This window comes from Papilio machaon, chromosome 4, assembly GCF_912999745.1.
Source record: "Papilio machaon chromosome 4, ilPapMach1.1, whole genome shotgun sequence".
Taxonomy (NCBI): domain Eukaryota; kingdom Metazoa; phylum Arthropoda; class Insecta; order Lepidoptera; family Papilionidae; genus Papilio; species Papilio machaon.
The window spans coordinates 7,836,851-7,849,223 of NC_059989.1; the positions used below are offsets into that span (position 1 = coordinate 7,836,851).

The following is a 12,373-nucleotide window of genomic DNA, read 5'->3' on the forward strand; positions in this document are numbered from 1 at the left end:
AACATATCTTATTTTTTCTTATAGTCGAATGTGTGGTAATATAAGCGTTTGCTTTATCTTGATTTTATTACATTTTATGTCATAAAAATAAAACAGTGATTAAACTTAGGTAGGTAAAAAAATTTAATTTATAACGTTACAATCAGTCTTCGTAATTAGCAGCTGTAAACGAATACACATTTATGTAAATTTTAATGGCATCGGTATCAAGGTTGTCGACGTCAGTGCGGGGTACAGACTACGAACGCTACCCGCTTAGCCAGCGTCCACCGTACTGGATCCTCGGCGACGAATCCCGCGTCCCCAGCCCAGTCGAGATGCGTTTTGCGCGTCCACGGCTAAGTATACAAATACTTTGCTAAGCCACGTAGCGCAACCGCGTATCAAGCCCGTATACATTAACCTTGATGACCCCCGACGAGTCTGAAACGAGTCAATGCGGACACCGGACTAACTACGTAACTATGGATACATTAGTTGAGCTGTTTTTGTAAGAAATCACAATTTGCATACTTTTGAATTTAAATAAAATTAACTTTTTATTGTGTTCTAATGAACAATGGGACGGGTAGAGATTTATGAATGTGAAAATATTATTCGTCGCCGAACTGAATGTTTTGTGCGAGTTTGATGGCGCCGGAGCAGTTGATGGTGACGGTGGAGCGGCGCATGTAGGTCTTCCACGCGTCGGAGCCGCACTCGCGCCCACCGCCTGTCGCCTTCTCGCCGCCAAAGGCACCGCCCACCTCCGCGCCGTTAGTCGGTATATTCACGTTCACAATGCCGCAGTCAGACCCGTGCGGACCGATCCACTGCGAACATATAACGCATATGAGTTACAATGAACGCTATCGCCAAGTATCACTAATTATTTTTATCGGCCCCTGCAAAATGATCTATGGGTCTAAATTGAGGATACTTTGATAATCTCTGATCTTTCCCTTTCTACACAGATTGATTTCTATTTATTCAGGTATCTGTATCTACAATGAAATTTGTGTGACAAGTGAAATTAAACCAATTTCACCTTAAATACGTTGCCCAAATTCTCAGTAAACAAGCTGGAGGAAAGGCCCTGGTCGACTTCGTTGTTGTACTTGATGCCGGTGTCGAGGTCGGGGATCTCGATGCAGTAGACGATGGGCGCGAAGCACTCACTCTTCACCAGCGGTGAGTCGTGGGCCAGACCTGTGACTATCGTTGGCTCCACAAAGTATCCCTCACGTTCGATAACCTGCAAACGTTAACGTTGACTATAGAGTATAGAGTTTGCGGTGTTTATGTTAGCTTATTTCCAGATTTCCTCATCACCTTGCCACCGAATTCTATCTTGCCTCCCTGTTCGACGGCTTCTGCGACGGTCTTCTTGTATGCCTCCACAGCAGCTGCCGTGTGTAGCGGCCCTATCAATGAATTCGCCTCCAAGGGATCTCCGATTTTGCTCACAACTCCAGCGAAAGATTTCGCCAATCTTGAAACCACTTCTTTATACAGCTGAAAAAAGAAATATAGAAAAGTTTAAAGTCAAATTAATACTGGTACACCTACTACTTAACCGAGCGCTGATTATTTTCCAAAAAGCGAACGTTCATATCAAACTAAAAAAAAATTAATAATACCTACGTAAAAATTTTTAAGGCAGAATCCTGAGATAAATCAATCAACAATTTTTTTTTTATTTAGCTACCTGTGATATCAAAGTCTAAATATTTTTGCTCATGTACCTTCTTATGTATAAATATTCTACGCGTGGTGGTGCACCTCTGCCCCGCGGTGCCGGCGCATGCGAACAGCGCCGCCGAGACCAATAGGTCAACGTTGGCGTCCTCGTTCACCACGATTGCGTTGTTGCCGCCCAGTTCTAACAGGTGGCGTCCGAACCGCTTCTGTACTTCCACGCCCACCTACAACAACACAGTAAGGACATCGTAGACATTAATTTGTTTTATTATGCGACACACTACGTTGCATAGCTTGCAGTGTAAACCCACAGTAAAGTTCAGTGTTGCAATGTAAATTCTTATTCTTTTTCTGCAATTCCACGCTTTGATTAGGGATATATCAGAAAATATTTTATTTATTTAACTAAGGTTTTTAATACTCACTTGTTGACCAACGGCAGTACTGCCAGTGAAAGAAACCAGTTTCATTCTCGGGTCTTGTACCAACTGTTGGCCGATGTCTTTCCCGCCCACGCAAAGCGCGGCAACGGCGCCAGGGATGTCATTCTTTTTCAGTACACTCTCCACTATCTTGGTGACCGCTACTGCGACCAAGGGCGTAGTATCAGATGGTTTCCATACGCTGGTATCTCCACAAACCTAAAAATTCGAAAACATCTCAGTTTTATTTGTGTTAACGACAATATGAGTTCAAATTAAGAAAAATTAGCATCATTGGCATCTGTTTATACGTGTATGCGTTTGTAAACGTAGATTACTCGCTACTTTATATTTTATCATAAGAATATTTTCTACTTTTATGTCAATTAATGTGAATGGAAAGTTTATGTTTTTTTAGTTTTCAAGACTATGAAAAGTTTTAAAAAATGTACTTATGAAAGTAATGTCATAATGCAATCGATAAGTGTTAATCTTTTTAATTACTTCTGTTTCGCATTCTGCAAAACCATTATTTGAATACCATCCTGGATTGCACGTTTTTATTTAAAATCTCGATTCGATAGAATCTCTATTAAACGTTAATCAAAGTGTTTTTCAGTTGAGCCTTCAGATAAATATGAAATTATTAAAAATCCTATCAGTAATCATAATACTTGTACCAATTCGAATAAATAACACTATCAGATGTTTGTATTTATCAAAAGATACGCAACATTTAACTGGGTTAAAATATGTAAACACACATAAGTGACAATGTTTAATGCGAACTCATTACATAAATAACCAATATTATTAAGAAGAAAACATACATTCATACATACAAATTGAATGTATGGGTGATTTAGTGACCTTCATGTGTCATAAATACGCGAATGGACTGTTATAAACCTACTATAGGGTAAGTACTTTAGGGTTTTATAATCTATATTCTTACCATAGCAATAGCACTGTTCCATCCAAACACGGCTACTGGGAAATTGAACGCTGTTATGATTCCAATGGCGCCGAGTGGATTCCATTTCTCTATAAGCATGTGCCCCGGCCGTTCTGAAGGGAACACGGTCCCCGGCAGAGACCGGGAAAGGCCCAAAGCCAAATCACACACGTGGATATACTCCACAACTTCTCCAACAGCTTCGGGAAGAATTTTTCCTATTGAAAACAAATACATATTTAATTTATTGCGTCATTTGATAATATCTGTAAATATTATTCTTAACAGTTTTTTTATCATGAAACTGATATAAAGTTGTTATTTATTGTGATATGTTATTGCTAAAATGCATACTTTTTCTTATTTTTATAGAAAACGATCAGAAAAGGCTGCTACAGAATTTTGAGATTACATCTATGGAAGTTCATTCAACTGATATGATTATATCAAAAGATAATATTAAAATACAATTTGCTATCTGTTAACTCACTTGGTGGCACATTCAGGGGACTATCTACATTTACTCATGTTAATCGACGTAAGTATTTTTATCAAGTGCCGACCTAACAGAGGTCACAGTATTATCAATAATTATATTGTAGTAATTCGTATGTATTCTAAACAGCCCTAAGTCAGTCTAGTCTAATCGAACGATGATTACGATGATCTAATGTGTGACTGTACCCATTTCCAAGGAGACCAACTGTCCCAATGGCTGTAGTTTTTCCCTCAGTGCATCTCCAATTTGCCTCACTATCTCCCCTCTGGAGGGCGCGGGCAGGTCCGCCCAAGAGTGCCAGGCATCCTGCGCGGCCGCTGCACAAGCCTCGTAGTCAGATGCACTCGCTCCTTGCACTTCGGCTATCACTTTGCCATTAGCCGGACTGATTGATTGGATTACCTGATTGAACATAGATAATAAACGATGTTGGATTATAATGTCAACAAAGACGATTTTCTCATAATTAGAAAAAAGAAAGAAATTGACCTACTTTTTTTCTTTACAATGTAAACGAACTATAAAGCTAAAATTCATAACATGTTATCATAGTAAGTTTCAGAAAAGAAAATCTTGTTCACACCACATGTGTAAAATGTAATTTCCATATATGAGGTACACTTGGTCAAGTAAACCATGTTTAATTTAACAACATATAACATAGGTACCTACCATTACGATGAAGTCTAATTTTAGTCTTCCTAAAAAGTATCAGTACTAAAATATTGGTTTTAAATCAATTACGAAAGGAAAAACATTAAATTAAATTAATAAACAAAATTTAAGTTGATTAACTTGTAAGCTAACATCTATTGCCTTCACACTTTAAAAATATTTTACATACCTGGCCATTAGCATTCCATTTTCCATTAAAAACACCAATATTTTTCTTCTCCAAGCCCAAATCTTTTAAGAAAGCATATTTGGGATCGTCGATCAAATAAGCAGACATCTTACGGGATAACGGCAGCTTTAAACGAAGAGTAAAAACTGTACGGCAAAGTAAACGACTCATCGGTCCAGTTGTAACGGAGTTGTGGAAAGATATGACTTATTTTCCACTCAGAGCTGTATAAACATATTTAATTTATGTTATCACTTGACTAACGAACTATCTGTACCTCCACGTATGTATTATCGGTAGAATTATTTGATTATTTTTGTTGCTGGGCATGAATTGGCAATTTAATGTATAATTCGACCTATTGAGAAAATACACTATTTAAAAACTAGGCAGTCGCTATCTTGGTCTGAAGACGTGCAGATTTTTCTAAAAATGAAAAACAACTACGTATTCCATATAGAGCTTGCAAGGCGAGTTTGCATTGCATGCAGTATAACAGGTTTTGCGTAGTAATTTAGCACAGTACTCTCAGTACCAGCTTAAGCCAATGCGGAAATGGAGAACAGATCAATTGGATAAATTTATTTCAATGTATAAAAATAATATATTGTAGTTTGATTGTAAGCTTTTGACTTTAACTTACACGAAACTTTCTCGACTTACACGCATAAAAAATGTCGATTGTGCATTGGTCCTATAAAGATTAGCCGCGCACTATATTTTTATGACAATTTGTAAAGAATGCAAGAGTGTTTGAGGAATTTGATTCGGGTTAGGTTAAAAAAAATTCAAAATAGACAATATATCGCCAGAGCTTGCCAGTCGGTCTTAATGACTTGAAATCTGGAATCTGTAAAATTAACTCTTGTTAACTTTATAATACGACCTTATATATCTTGCTAATATTATAAATGCGAATGTTTGGATGTTTGTTAGAAAGTATCTCCAGAACGGCTGCATAGATCTTGCTGAAATTTGACATTATGTATGCAGCAAGAACGCATAGCCTAGTAATAATTTTTTTTAATACCGCGTAGACAGAGTCGTGGGCCACAGGTAGTAAGCAAATAAAACAAAAATTTCGTAATAAATAATTTTACTAAAAACAATGATTGTACTGCTGTAAAAGAGGAATTTCCTAAAATTTTGCATTAACTAAAAATAACTTATTGTCACATTATTGTACAGAAGCTATCACTAATTTCTTCCGTTTTCCCCTCTCTCATTTCTTTGGCTTTTTGCGCAAGATAAGTATTTTCATCTCGCTTAGCCATCCACTCTGGCAATGGCTTGTCCCAGTCAGTGGGTGGTGCGTCGCGTTTCTTCCACGTATCATTTCTGTAGTAAGCCCTCAACCTCTCCAACCGTCGTTTCTTTTCGCTTTCTATTACAGCTACCTGTAACGTAAAATAGTTCAAGACTCTTTTGAACTTCTTTGTGGCTTAGAACTTTGCAATAGTCGCTGCACACATTTCAATTTTAGGCATGCCATAAAAGGTTGTGCACAGGGTTGCACGGGGAGCACCGTGCACAGCTGGTTTTAAGCTATCAAAAATATTGACATCATATTAATATTTGAAATGCGAATGTTTGGATGTATGGTTGGATGGATATTTTCAGAACGGACCTTGCATGGACCTTGCTGAAATTTAACATTGATGTAGAACATAGTCTGGAAGAACACATACACTACTAATTATGTTTTTTAAATAACATGCGGACAGATTCACAGGCAAAATCTCTATTCTATAAAGTATATTGTACGAAAACAACAACACAACTCACGATCATAACCCAGAGGGGTAGGTATAGACCACCAATCTCCATTTGGCATGGTCCTGACACACCTCTCACTTCTACATTCATACATCTACCCAAACATGCATGTCAGTTTATGAATTGCCAGAAGTACCTTTTTACTTTTTAGTATCATACCAATTGATCCTATTTCCTGCATATAGTATATTGTAATTAGTGTAAAATTATTATTATAAAAATTTAACCTACTCCAGCTTTTACATCTTTACTGCTCTCCCATTTACAGCAATTATCATAGTCTTTTTTCCATTGATTGCAGTCCTGTGGCTCGCCAAATATAAAATACTGATGGAATCTACCCCGGAAACTTGTACATTCTTTGTACTCATCTTTGTATACTTCACAATCTCTTATCTGTCCAGATAGGGAAAAAAATATTATTCTGATATCAAAAAGTACCATAAAATATTAAAACATTAAATTAAAATAAAATGAAAGTAAAATAAAGCAAAATGTATTTAAAGGTAAAGGCTAGTTAAAAGGTTCTAATAAAAAATAAATAGTAAAAAAGAAGGCACAGTAAATCATGTTTTACAGGATATTTTTTTTTATTATTTATCATAACAAAGCGTGATCTATTTTATAAGACTTCGCTAAATAATTAGGAAAAATCGAGGTTCGCTTATATAAGAATTTTAGAATAATAAAAAAGTACCAGCCACTTTTCATCTGGGTTTATTGTTGGTTCTGTAGAATCGGAAGGTGTGTTTTCTGGATCTGTTTTGTCTGCAACCGTTTGCGACATTATGTGTAGGCCGAAATTTTACACAATCTTCTCTTTTATCGGGGTTGCTTTAGACTTGCGTAACTATAAAAGAAATTATTCTTGATATAATTTTGACGGTATAATTGGACAATATGCATTTTTATCAAATGTGATTTATATCACCTGTATATATTTTACCCACTCATAATGTTAGGCGTTAGCCATTTGGTATATATATTAGGGCATTTACATTCAATTCTAATTCTAACCTAAAATCCATGCGAAATGCAAATTTGAAAATGTGACATTGACAATCAGCTGATTTCTGATTCATATTTCTCGTCAAACGTTCATAAAATTTAGACGAATTTTACAATTATAATTCGCTTAATTTCTTGCAGAACATTTCTATATATATAAAAGAAAGTTGTGTTAGTTACACTATTTATAACTCAAGAACGGCTGAATCGATTTGACTGAAAATTGGTGGGCAGGTAGCTTAGAACCAGGAAAAGGACATAGGATAATTTTTACCCCGTTTTCTATTTTTTATTCCGCGCGGACGGAGTCGCGGGTAAAAGCTAGTTTTGTAATAAACCGAAAGATAATAAGACAAAAAATAAAGAATTAGGCATTTCCACCAACCATACGAAACTTAATTATTATTATTTACTTTTATTCTATATTAGTTTAAATTTAAAAATAATTTTTGATCCTAGTCAAATTTTAAATTTTAAATAATTTTGTGGGACATAGTTGTATTTCCAAGGTTAACACTATATTATAAATAAATAAGTAATAAATATAAGCTGTGCAATGTTGACATTTGCCATAGACTGATACCAGGTCATAAAATTAAAAAAAAAAAAGTCATAGACTGACATTTGTACTTTATTTTCCACTTCTCGCTTTATTTACATTTTGAACTTATCTTAAATTGATACCAAAAGTGCCCTTTGAACCGACTTTACGCTTTACTGTTATAAGTTACAAAAACGTACAACTTTAAAATAGATCGTGAATATTTATATCGACATGGCGCTCAATAAATTAGTTGGAAGTGATTGTGGTGGTAACAACTCCCTTGTTAAATTGTCGAATATTGTCAGTCGGGATGTTTCTCTTTCGCAACCAGTCTCACAATCTGATAGATTGGTTAATGAATTCTTAGCACAAAATACTCAAGTACCACAAACGTTTAATATGAAAACTTTGCTTAACAGTGTACCAGAAGTTGAGAGTTCAAAACAGCATACTATGCCCAACCTTACAACAAATCAAATGCGTACAGTCAATTCCCATATACATTCGCCTTGGCTACCAGGTCCATCATCATCCTACATGCCTCCAACAGGTATGTTGCGTACATTCCAGGCTCCTCTTCCATCTGCATCAAGACACCAAATGTTACCAAATGTCAGTATTCAATATATGGATGAATCTGAGTTTAAAAATGTTGAGGACAGAGATGTGCGAGCAAAAGCTCAAGAATATGTTGAAACAGTTGATGATGAACAAGCATATAATCAATTTATGTCATTTATGAAGCGCATAAGCGCTGGAGAGTTAAATCTTGGAGAATCTGAACAAGATCAAAGAGCGTTGGGTAAAGACAAAATAATTGATGAAATGGCTGAAAAATACAAAGATGAATGGGCTAAATTGAGTGATATGACTGGTGATTGGAAATTATCAAACAGCGATGGAATTCCAGAAGAATATACATTTACAGATGGCAATGTCATGTTAGAAAACAAAAGTGCATTCGAACTTGGGAAAGAAAAATTAAAAATGGGAGATATACCGGGGGCAGTTCTATGTTTTGAAGCTGCTGTGCAGCAACAACCCGAATCTGCTGAAGCTTGGTATTACTTAGGAACTACTCAAGCAGAGAATGAGCAAGATCCATTGGCTATTACAGCATTGAAAAAATCTCTTGCAATTGATCCCAGACAATTAGAAGCTTACATCACTTTAGCAGCAGCTTATACTAATGAAGATATGCCTAAATTTGCATTTATTGCTTTATCTAATTGGTTGAATGCAAGTCCGAAATATAGTGACCTATTGCCCAGAGATGTAGAAATTCAGAATTTAGATTTAAAAGAATTAGAGAATCATGTCAAATCTTTGTATTTAAGAGCAGCACAGTTGAATCCCTCAGAAATAGATCCTGATGTTCAAAATGCACTTGGAGTCATTTTTAATATTAGTCAGGAATATGATAAAGCTGTAGATTGTTTTAAAACAGCTTTGATGGTGTCTAATGAAAATGCAAAGTTATGGAACCGACTTGGTGCAACTCTGGCTAACAGTAATAAATCAGAAGAAGCAGTTAATGCATATCATGAAGCTCTTAATTTAGAGCCAGGTTTTATAAGAGCTAGATATAATGTGGGTGTAACATGCATGAATTTAGGTGCACATAAACAAGCTGCTGAGCATTTCCTTGTTGCCCTAAACCAACAGAATAAAGCTAAGAACTTGCACCAAGACACTTCAGCATCTAATATTGGATCTTCAACCATCTGGTCAACATTAAGAATGGTTTGTTCTTTCATGGGAAATCATGAAGCAGCAAGTTTAGTTGATGACAGGAAATTGGATGAACTCAATAAACAATTTGAATTGGATGCCTGAGGTGGTGAATTACAAATTAAAATTTTTGATTTGTTTATAGGGGAAAATACATTTTTAAGAATTTAAGTGACAACAAGGGTTATATTGATTATAGGGTTATAAGGTGTTAATTAATAAGAAATTCTTATTAAAGGTTTATAATTAAACTATGATTGAAAACATAAATTATATATTGATATTTACACATTTAACATTTCTTTATTTCTTAATGAAATGGTAACAAAATAGTCAATTATTAAGACAGCTAGTCTTATAATAAAATAAATTGCCTTTACCAAATACTCATTCTTTTCCAGCCCTTAATTAGTTTTATCTAATTTAGATATTAAATATTTGTCAAATGTTTGCATGTAGAAAACTGCAACTACTATCACTTAAGGGGCAACCCTGAGGATGATTGTTATAAAACCAACAGGGTTTTATTTGTACTCTTACAGATGAACTTTTGTTTTTGTGTATTTTCATAGATTTCATAATATCTTCAACAGATTTTGGATGTCTCAATTGAACTTTTCCTTTTTGCACTTTAAAAACATGATGGTTATTCTTTAATAATGTCTGCAATCCTCCACATTCAGATTTCAAAGCTTTTAAAGTGTCTGCTGGTATTTGATCAACAAGTTCCCCAATAGGTAGTTCCTTTCCTGGGTTCCATTCATCCTTAAAATTGCATCCATCTAAGAGAAGGTTTGTAATATTAGTGACAACAGTTTCAATGACTGATTTCTCAATTTGGGTGCAATTTTTTACTTTCTCTATAGGGTTTCTGGCTTTAAAATGATTACCATTACTTGTGTTATCAAACTCTTTACCATTATTGATTATCTCTAAAACTTTTTTGTTGTATGTTTCATATTGATCATCTTCATATTTCCTTGTCCTACCAATGAGGCAAATTCTTTTTGTACTTGGTATTTTAAGTCTATCTATTTCAGTATTGAAACCACAATCCTCACATAGTTTGTGGATATAATCTAAATATTCATTGTATTGACTTTTCGAAGAATTTTGTCTTTGATACTTTGTACCATCGAAATTATAGGCACAGCATGGAAGTAAAAAGAAATTGCAATTGTAAGAACACCTTGATGCCATAACTGGTATCCAAGGTGTGAGTTCATCAGAATGATTTCCAATTATCCAATCAAATCCTTTGAAGTCACAAATGTTTTCTGGTCTCACAGTTCTTTCCTGAAATTAATCAACAATTATATTTAGCTTAAGACATTAAGATAGAACTTTCTCCAAATTACTTACTTCAAGTTGTATATCCTGATCATACATCTCCCAAATTTTTCTTTTTCGTACATCTACTCCCAATCCTTTATGTCCTTCTTTTGTCAAAATATATACAAGCAAGCCATTCCCACAGCCAATGTCGATAAAATTTATTGGTTTTTTAGATGAATTATCATGGTTATTGTTCCAAAGAAGGAGTAAGTAAGTGGCAATAGCAACATCTTCAAACACAAATTTGGTAGGATCAGTGCTCTCTGGCCAAATCTATAATATTGAAATTTTAGTTACATAAAATAATAAATTATAAACATTTAAAATGATAAATTCTCGCAGTGTTTATTTCTCTATATTTTAAACAAAAAATACGAAATTTGGGATACAAATATTTTATGTATTACCTGAACCATGGCTTTCCCATACTTGAGCTTTAATCTGTTATATGTAGTGTAATATTTATCATTTGGTACAAGAGCTAGAGAATCTCTGATGGTTACAGATTTATTATAATTGGTAACTAAATCTTGATCCATCCATTTAATGATATGCGGTAATACATTAAGTCGAAGCCATTTCTGGGATTTAGAATTGTCGTCTGTAAGTGCAATGTTTTTTTTTAAATTATATTGTAAATAGTTTAAATATTAACACACACAAAATGTCTAATAACTGATATTTAATTCAGAAACTAACCATTACATCCATTAAGAAGTACATCCTCATTGATTAGGTGAAAGCTGTAAGTGAAATTTGGACATAGATTTTGATTGTATTGTTTAGGAGTCACATCATAAAATGTTGCAGTTGCTTTATACTTATTCAAACAGACTAATTGGAAACCATGGCTGTCAATGTAATTTTTAGGCAATAGTTCTAATAAAATAATTTCTATAAAGTTATTCTGCCTTTCCACATTGTTTTCATTAAGAGGTACGAGGTTAGTTTTCAGAAATAAATTTTCCATAAAACTAAGTACTTCATTTGTATTCTTTAAATACAAATCATTTAATTCAATATCACGGTTATATTGATTATCTGCATCTTGGCAAATATGTTTAGAAAGCAAATTACAACCCCACAATCTTGTATTAATAACATGAGGTTTATTTATTAGTATATCAATCGCCTGCCAAAAAGAAACCACTTTAGGCGAGTCCATGTCCGAGTTGTAATATAGTTTAATGCTCATATAAATTAATGCACTCTGTTTCACATGTTTTGAATTGAGAAACTTAAAGAAATTGTTACACTGCTCAATCCACACATTTCATTTGTTGTGGTTTATGATTGACACTCTGACATTGACGGTAATCGTACAGTTGACAATGTGATCTTGACAGCGAACAGCAAAAAGTTTAAAAATGTACAGTCTTCACCTGTTGCAGAGGTATTACCACAGAATCCATATAGAGAACCCAGAAGAAAACATTGTTCCTAAAACAGCAACTGAAATTCTTACAAGTCCATACTGCCGTACTACTACAAAATAAGTTTACTTTAGTATGTCTTCTAAGAAAAGATTTATTCAAAAAATTAGAAGACTTTTTGAGACGGTTAAAAGATTGTGGTGAAA

The 12,373-nt window shown here is 34.5% G+C and overlaps 4 protein-coding genes across 5 annotated transcripts; 1 reads left to right on the forward strand and 3 right to left on the reverse strand.

The window, feature by feature from the left end:
• Nucleotides 1-82: 82 nt before the first annotated feature.
• Nucleotides 83-4,838, reverse strand: LOC106720340 (putative aldehyde dehydrogenase family 7 member A1 homolog). Its single transcript, XM_014514984.2, has 8 exons — nt 4,401-4,838; nt 3,742-3,958; nt 3,058-3,275; nt 2,106-2,321; nt 1,725-1,904; nt 1,312-1,494; nt 1,028-1,234; nt 83-812 (listed from the first exon to the last, which is right to left on the reverse strand). The coding sequence occupies exons 1-8, from the start codon at nt 4,569-4,571 to the stop codon at nt 594-596; spliced, it is 1,611 nt and encodes a 536-aa protein (XP_014370470.2). The 5' UTR covers nt 4,572-4,838; the 3' UTR covers nt 83-593.
• A 678-nt stretch (nt 4,839-5,516) lies between these two features.
• On the reverse strand, nt 5,517-7,229 carry LOC106720342 (UPF0545 protein C22orf39 homolog). 2 transcript variants are annotated; one of them, XM_014514987.2, is made up of 4 exons: nt 7,108-7,229; nt 6,874-7,026; nt 6,408-6,572; nt 5,517-5,797 (listed from the first exon to the last, which is right to left on the reverse strand). In XM_014514987.2, the coding sequence occupies exons 2-4, from the start codon at nt 6,961-6,963 to the stop codon at nt 5,573-5,575; spliced, it is 480 nt and encodes a 159-aa protein (XP_014370473.2). In that variant the 5' UTR covers nt 6,964-7,026; nt 7,108-7,229; the 3' UTR covers nt 5,517-5,572. The 2 variants fall into 2 exon arrangements, with proteins under 2 accessions (XP_014370473.2, XP_014370474.2); XM_014514988.2 differs by having other exon boundaries at nt 7,127-7,225.
• Nucleotides 7,230-7,805: 576 nt separating this feature from the next.
• LOC106720341 (peroxisomal targeting signal 1 receptor) lies at nt 7,806-9,696 on the forward strand. Its single transcript, XM_014514986.2, has one exon. It carries the CDS (start codon nt 7,960-7,962, stop codon nt 9,562-9,564), a length of 1,605 nt encoding a protein of 534 aa, XP_014370472.2. The 5' UTR covers nt 7,806-7,959; the 3' UTR covers nt 9,565-9,696.
• A 140-nt stretch (nt 9,697-9,836) lies between these two features.
• Nucleotides 9,837-12,125, reverse strand: LOC106720339 (probable tRNA (uracil-O(2)-)-methyltransferase). The gene is made up of 4 exons (XM_014514983.2): nt 11,494-12,125; nt 11,202-11,395; nt 10,822-11,067; nt 9,837-10,755 (listed from the first exon to the last, which is right to left on the reverse strand). The coding sequence occupies exons 1-4, from the start codon at nt 11,987-11,989 to the stop codon at nt 9,901-9,903; spliced, it is 1,791 nt and encodes a 596-aa protein (XP_014370469.2). The 5' UTR covers nt 11,990-12,125; the 3' UTR covers nt 9,837-9,900.
• Between the last annotated feature and the right edge of the window lie 248 nt (nt 12,126-12,373).

What these genes read in the sequence shown, in the direction of transcription:
- LOC106720340 (XM_014514984.2), bottom strand. Translation starts at nt 4,571, where the DNA reads ATGAGTCGTTTACTTTGCCGTACAGTTTTTACTCTTCGTTTAAAGCTG. An exon ending in AATGGAATGCTAATGGCCAG is followed by an intron (nt 3,959 to 4,400) that starts GTATGTAAAATA and finishes ATGTTCAATCAG; the next exon opens with GTAATCCAATCAATCAGTCC. An exon ending in GTACTGCCGTTGGTCAACAA is followed by an intron (nt 1,905 to 2,105) that starts GTGAGTATTAAA and finishes GTGTTGTTGTAG; the next exon opens with GTGGGCGTGGAAGTACAGAA.
- LOC106720342 (XM_014514987.2), bottom strand. Translation starts at nt 6,963, where the DNA reads ATGTCGCAAACGGTTGCAGACAAAACAGATCCAGAAAACACACCTTCC. An exon ending in ACCCAGATGAAAAGTGGCTG is followed by an intron (nt 6,573 to 6,873) that starts GTACTTTTTTAT and finishes CTATCTGGACAG; the next exon opens with ATAAGAGATTGTGAAGTATA. An exon ending in GTAAAGATGTAAAAGCTGGA is followed by an intron (nt 5,798 to 6,407) that starts GTAGGTTAAATT and finishes TTTACGTTACAG; the next exon opens with GTAGCTGTAATAGAAAGCGA.
- LOC106720341 (XM_014514986.2), top strand. Translation starts at nt 7,960, where the DNA reads ATGGCGCTCAATAAATTAGTTGGAAGTGATTGTGGTGGTAACAACTCC.
- LOC106720339 (XM_014514983.2), bottom strand. Translation starts at nt 11,989, where the DNA reads ATGAGCATTAAACTATATTACAACTCGGACATGGACTCGCCTAAAGTG. An exon ending in ATGGGAAAGCCATGGTTCAG is followed by an intron (nt 11,068 to 11,201) that starts GTAATACATAAA and finishes TCAATATTATAG; the next exon opens with ATTTGGCCAGAGAGCACTGA. An exon ending in ATCAGGATATACAACTTGAA is followed by an intron (nt 10,756 to 10,821) that starts GTAAGTAATTTG and finishes GATTAATTTCAG; the next exon opens with GAAAGAACTGTGAGACCAGA.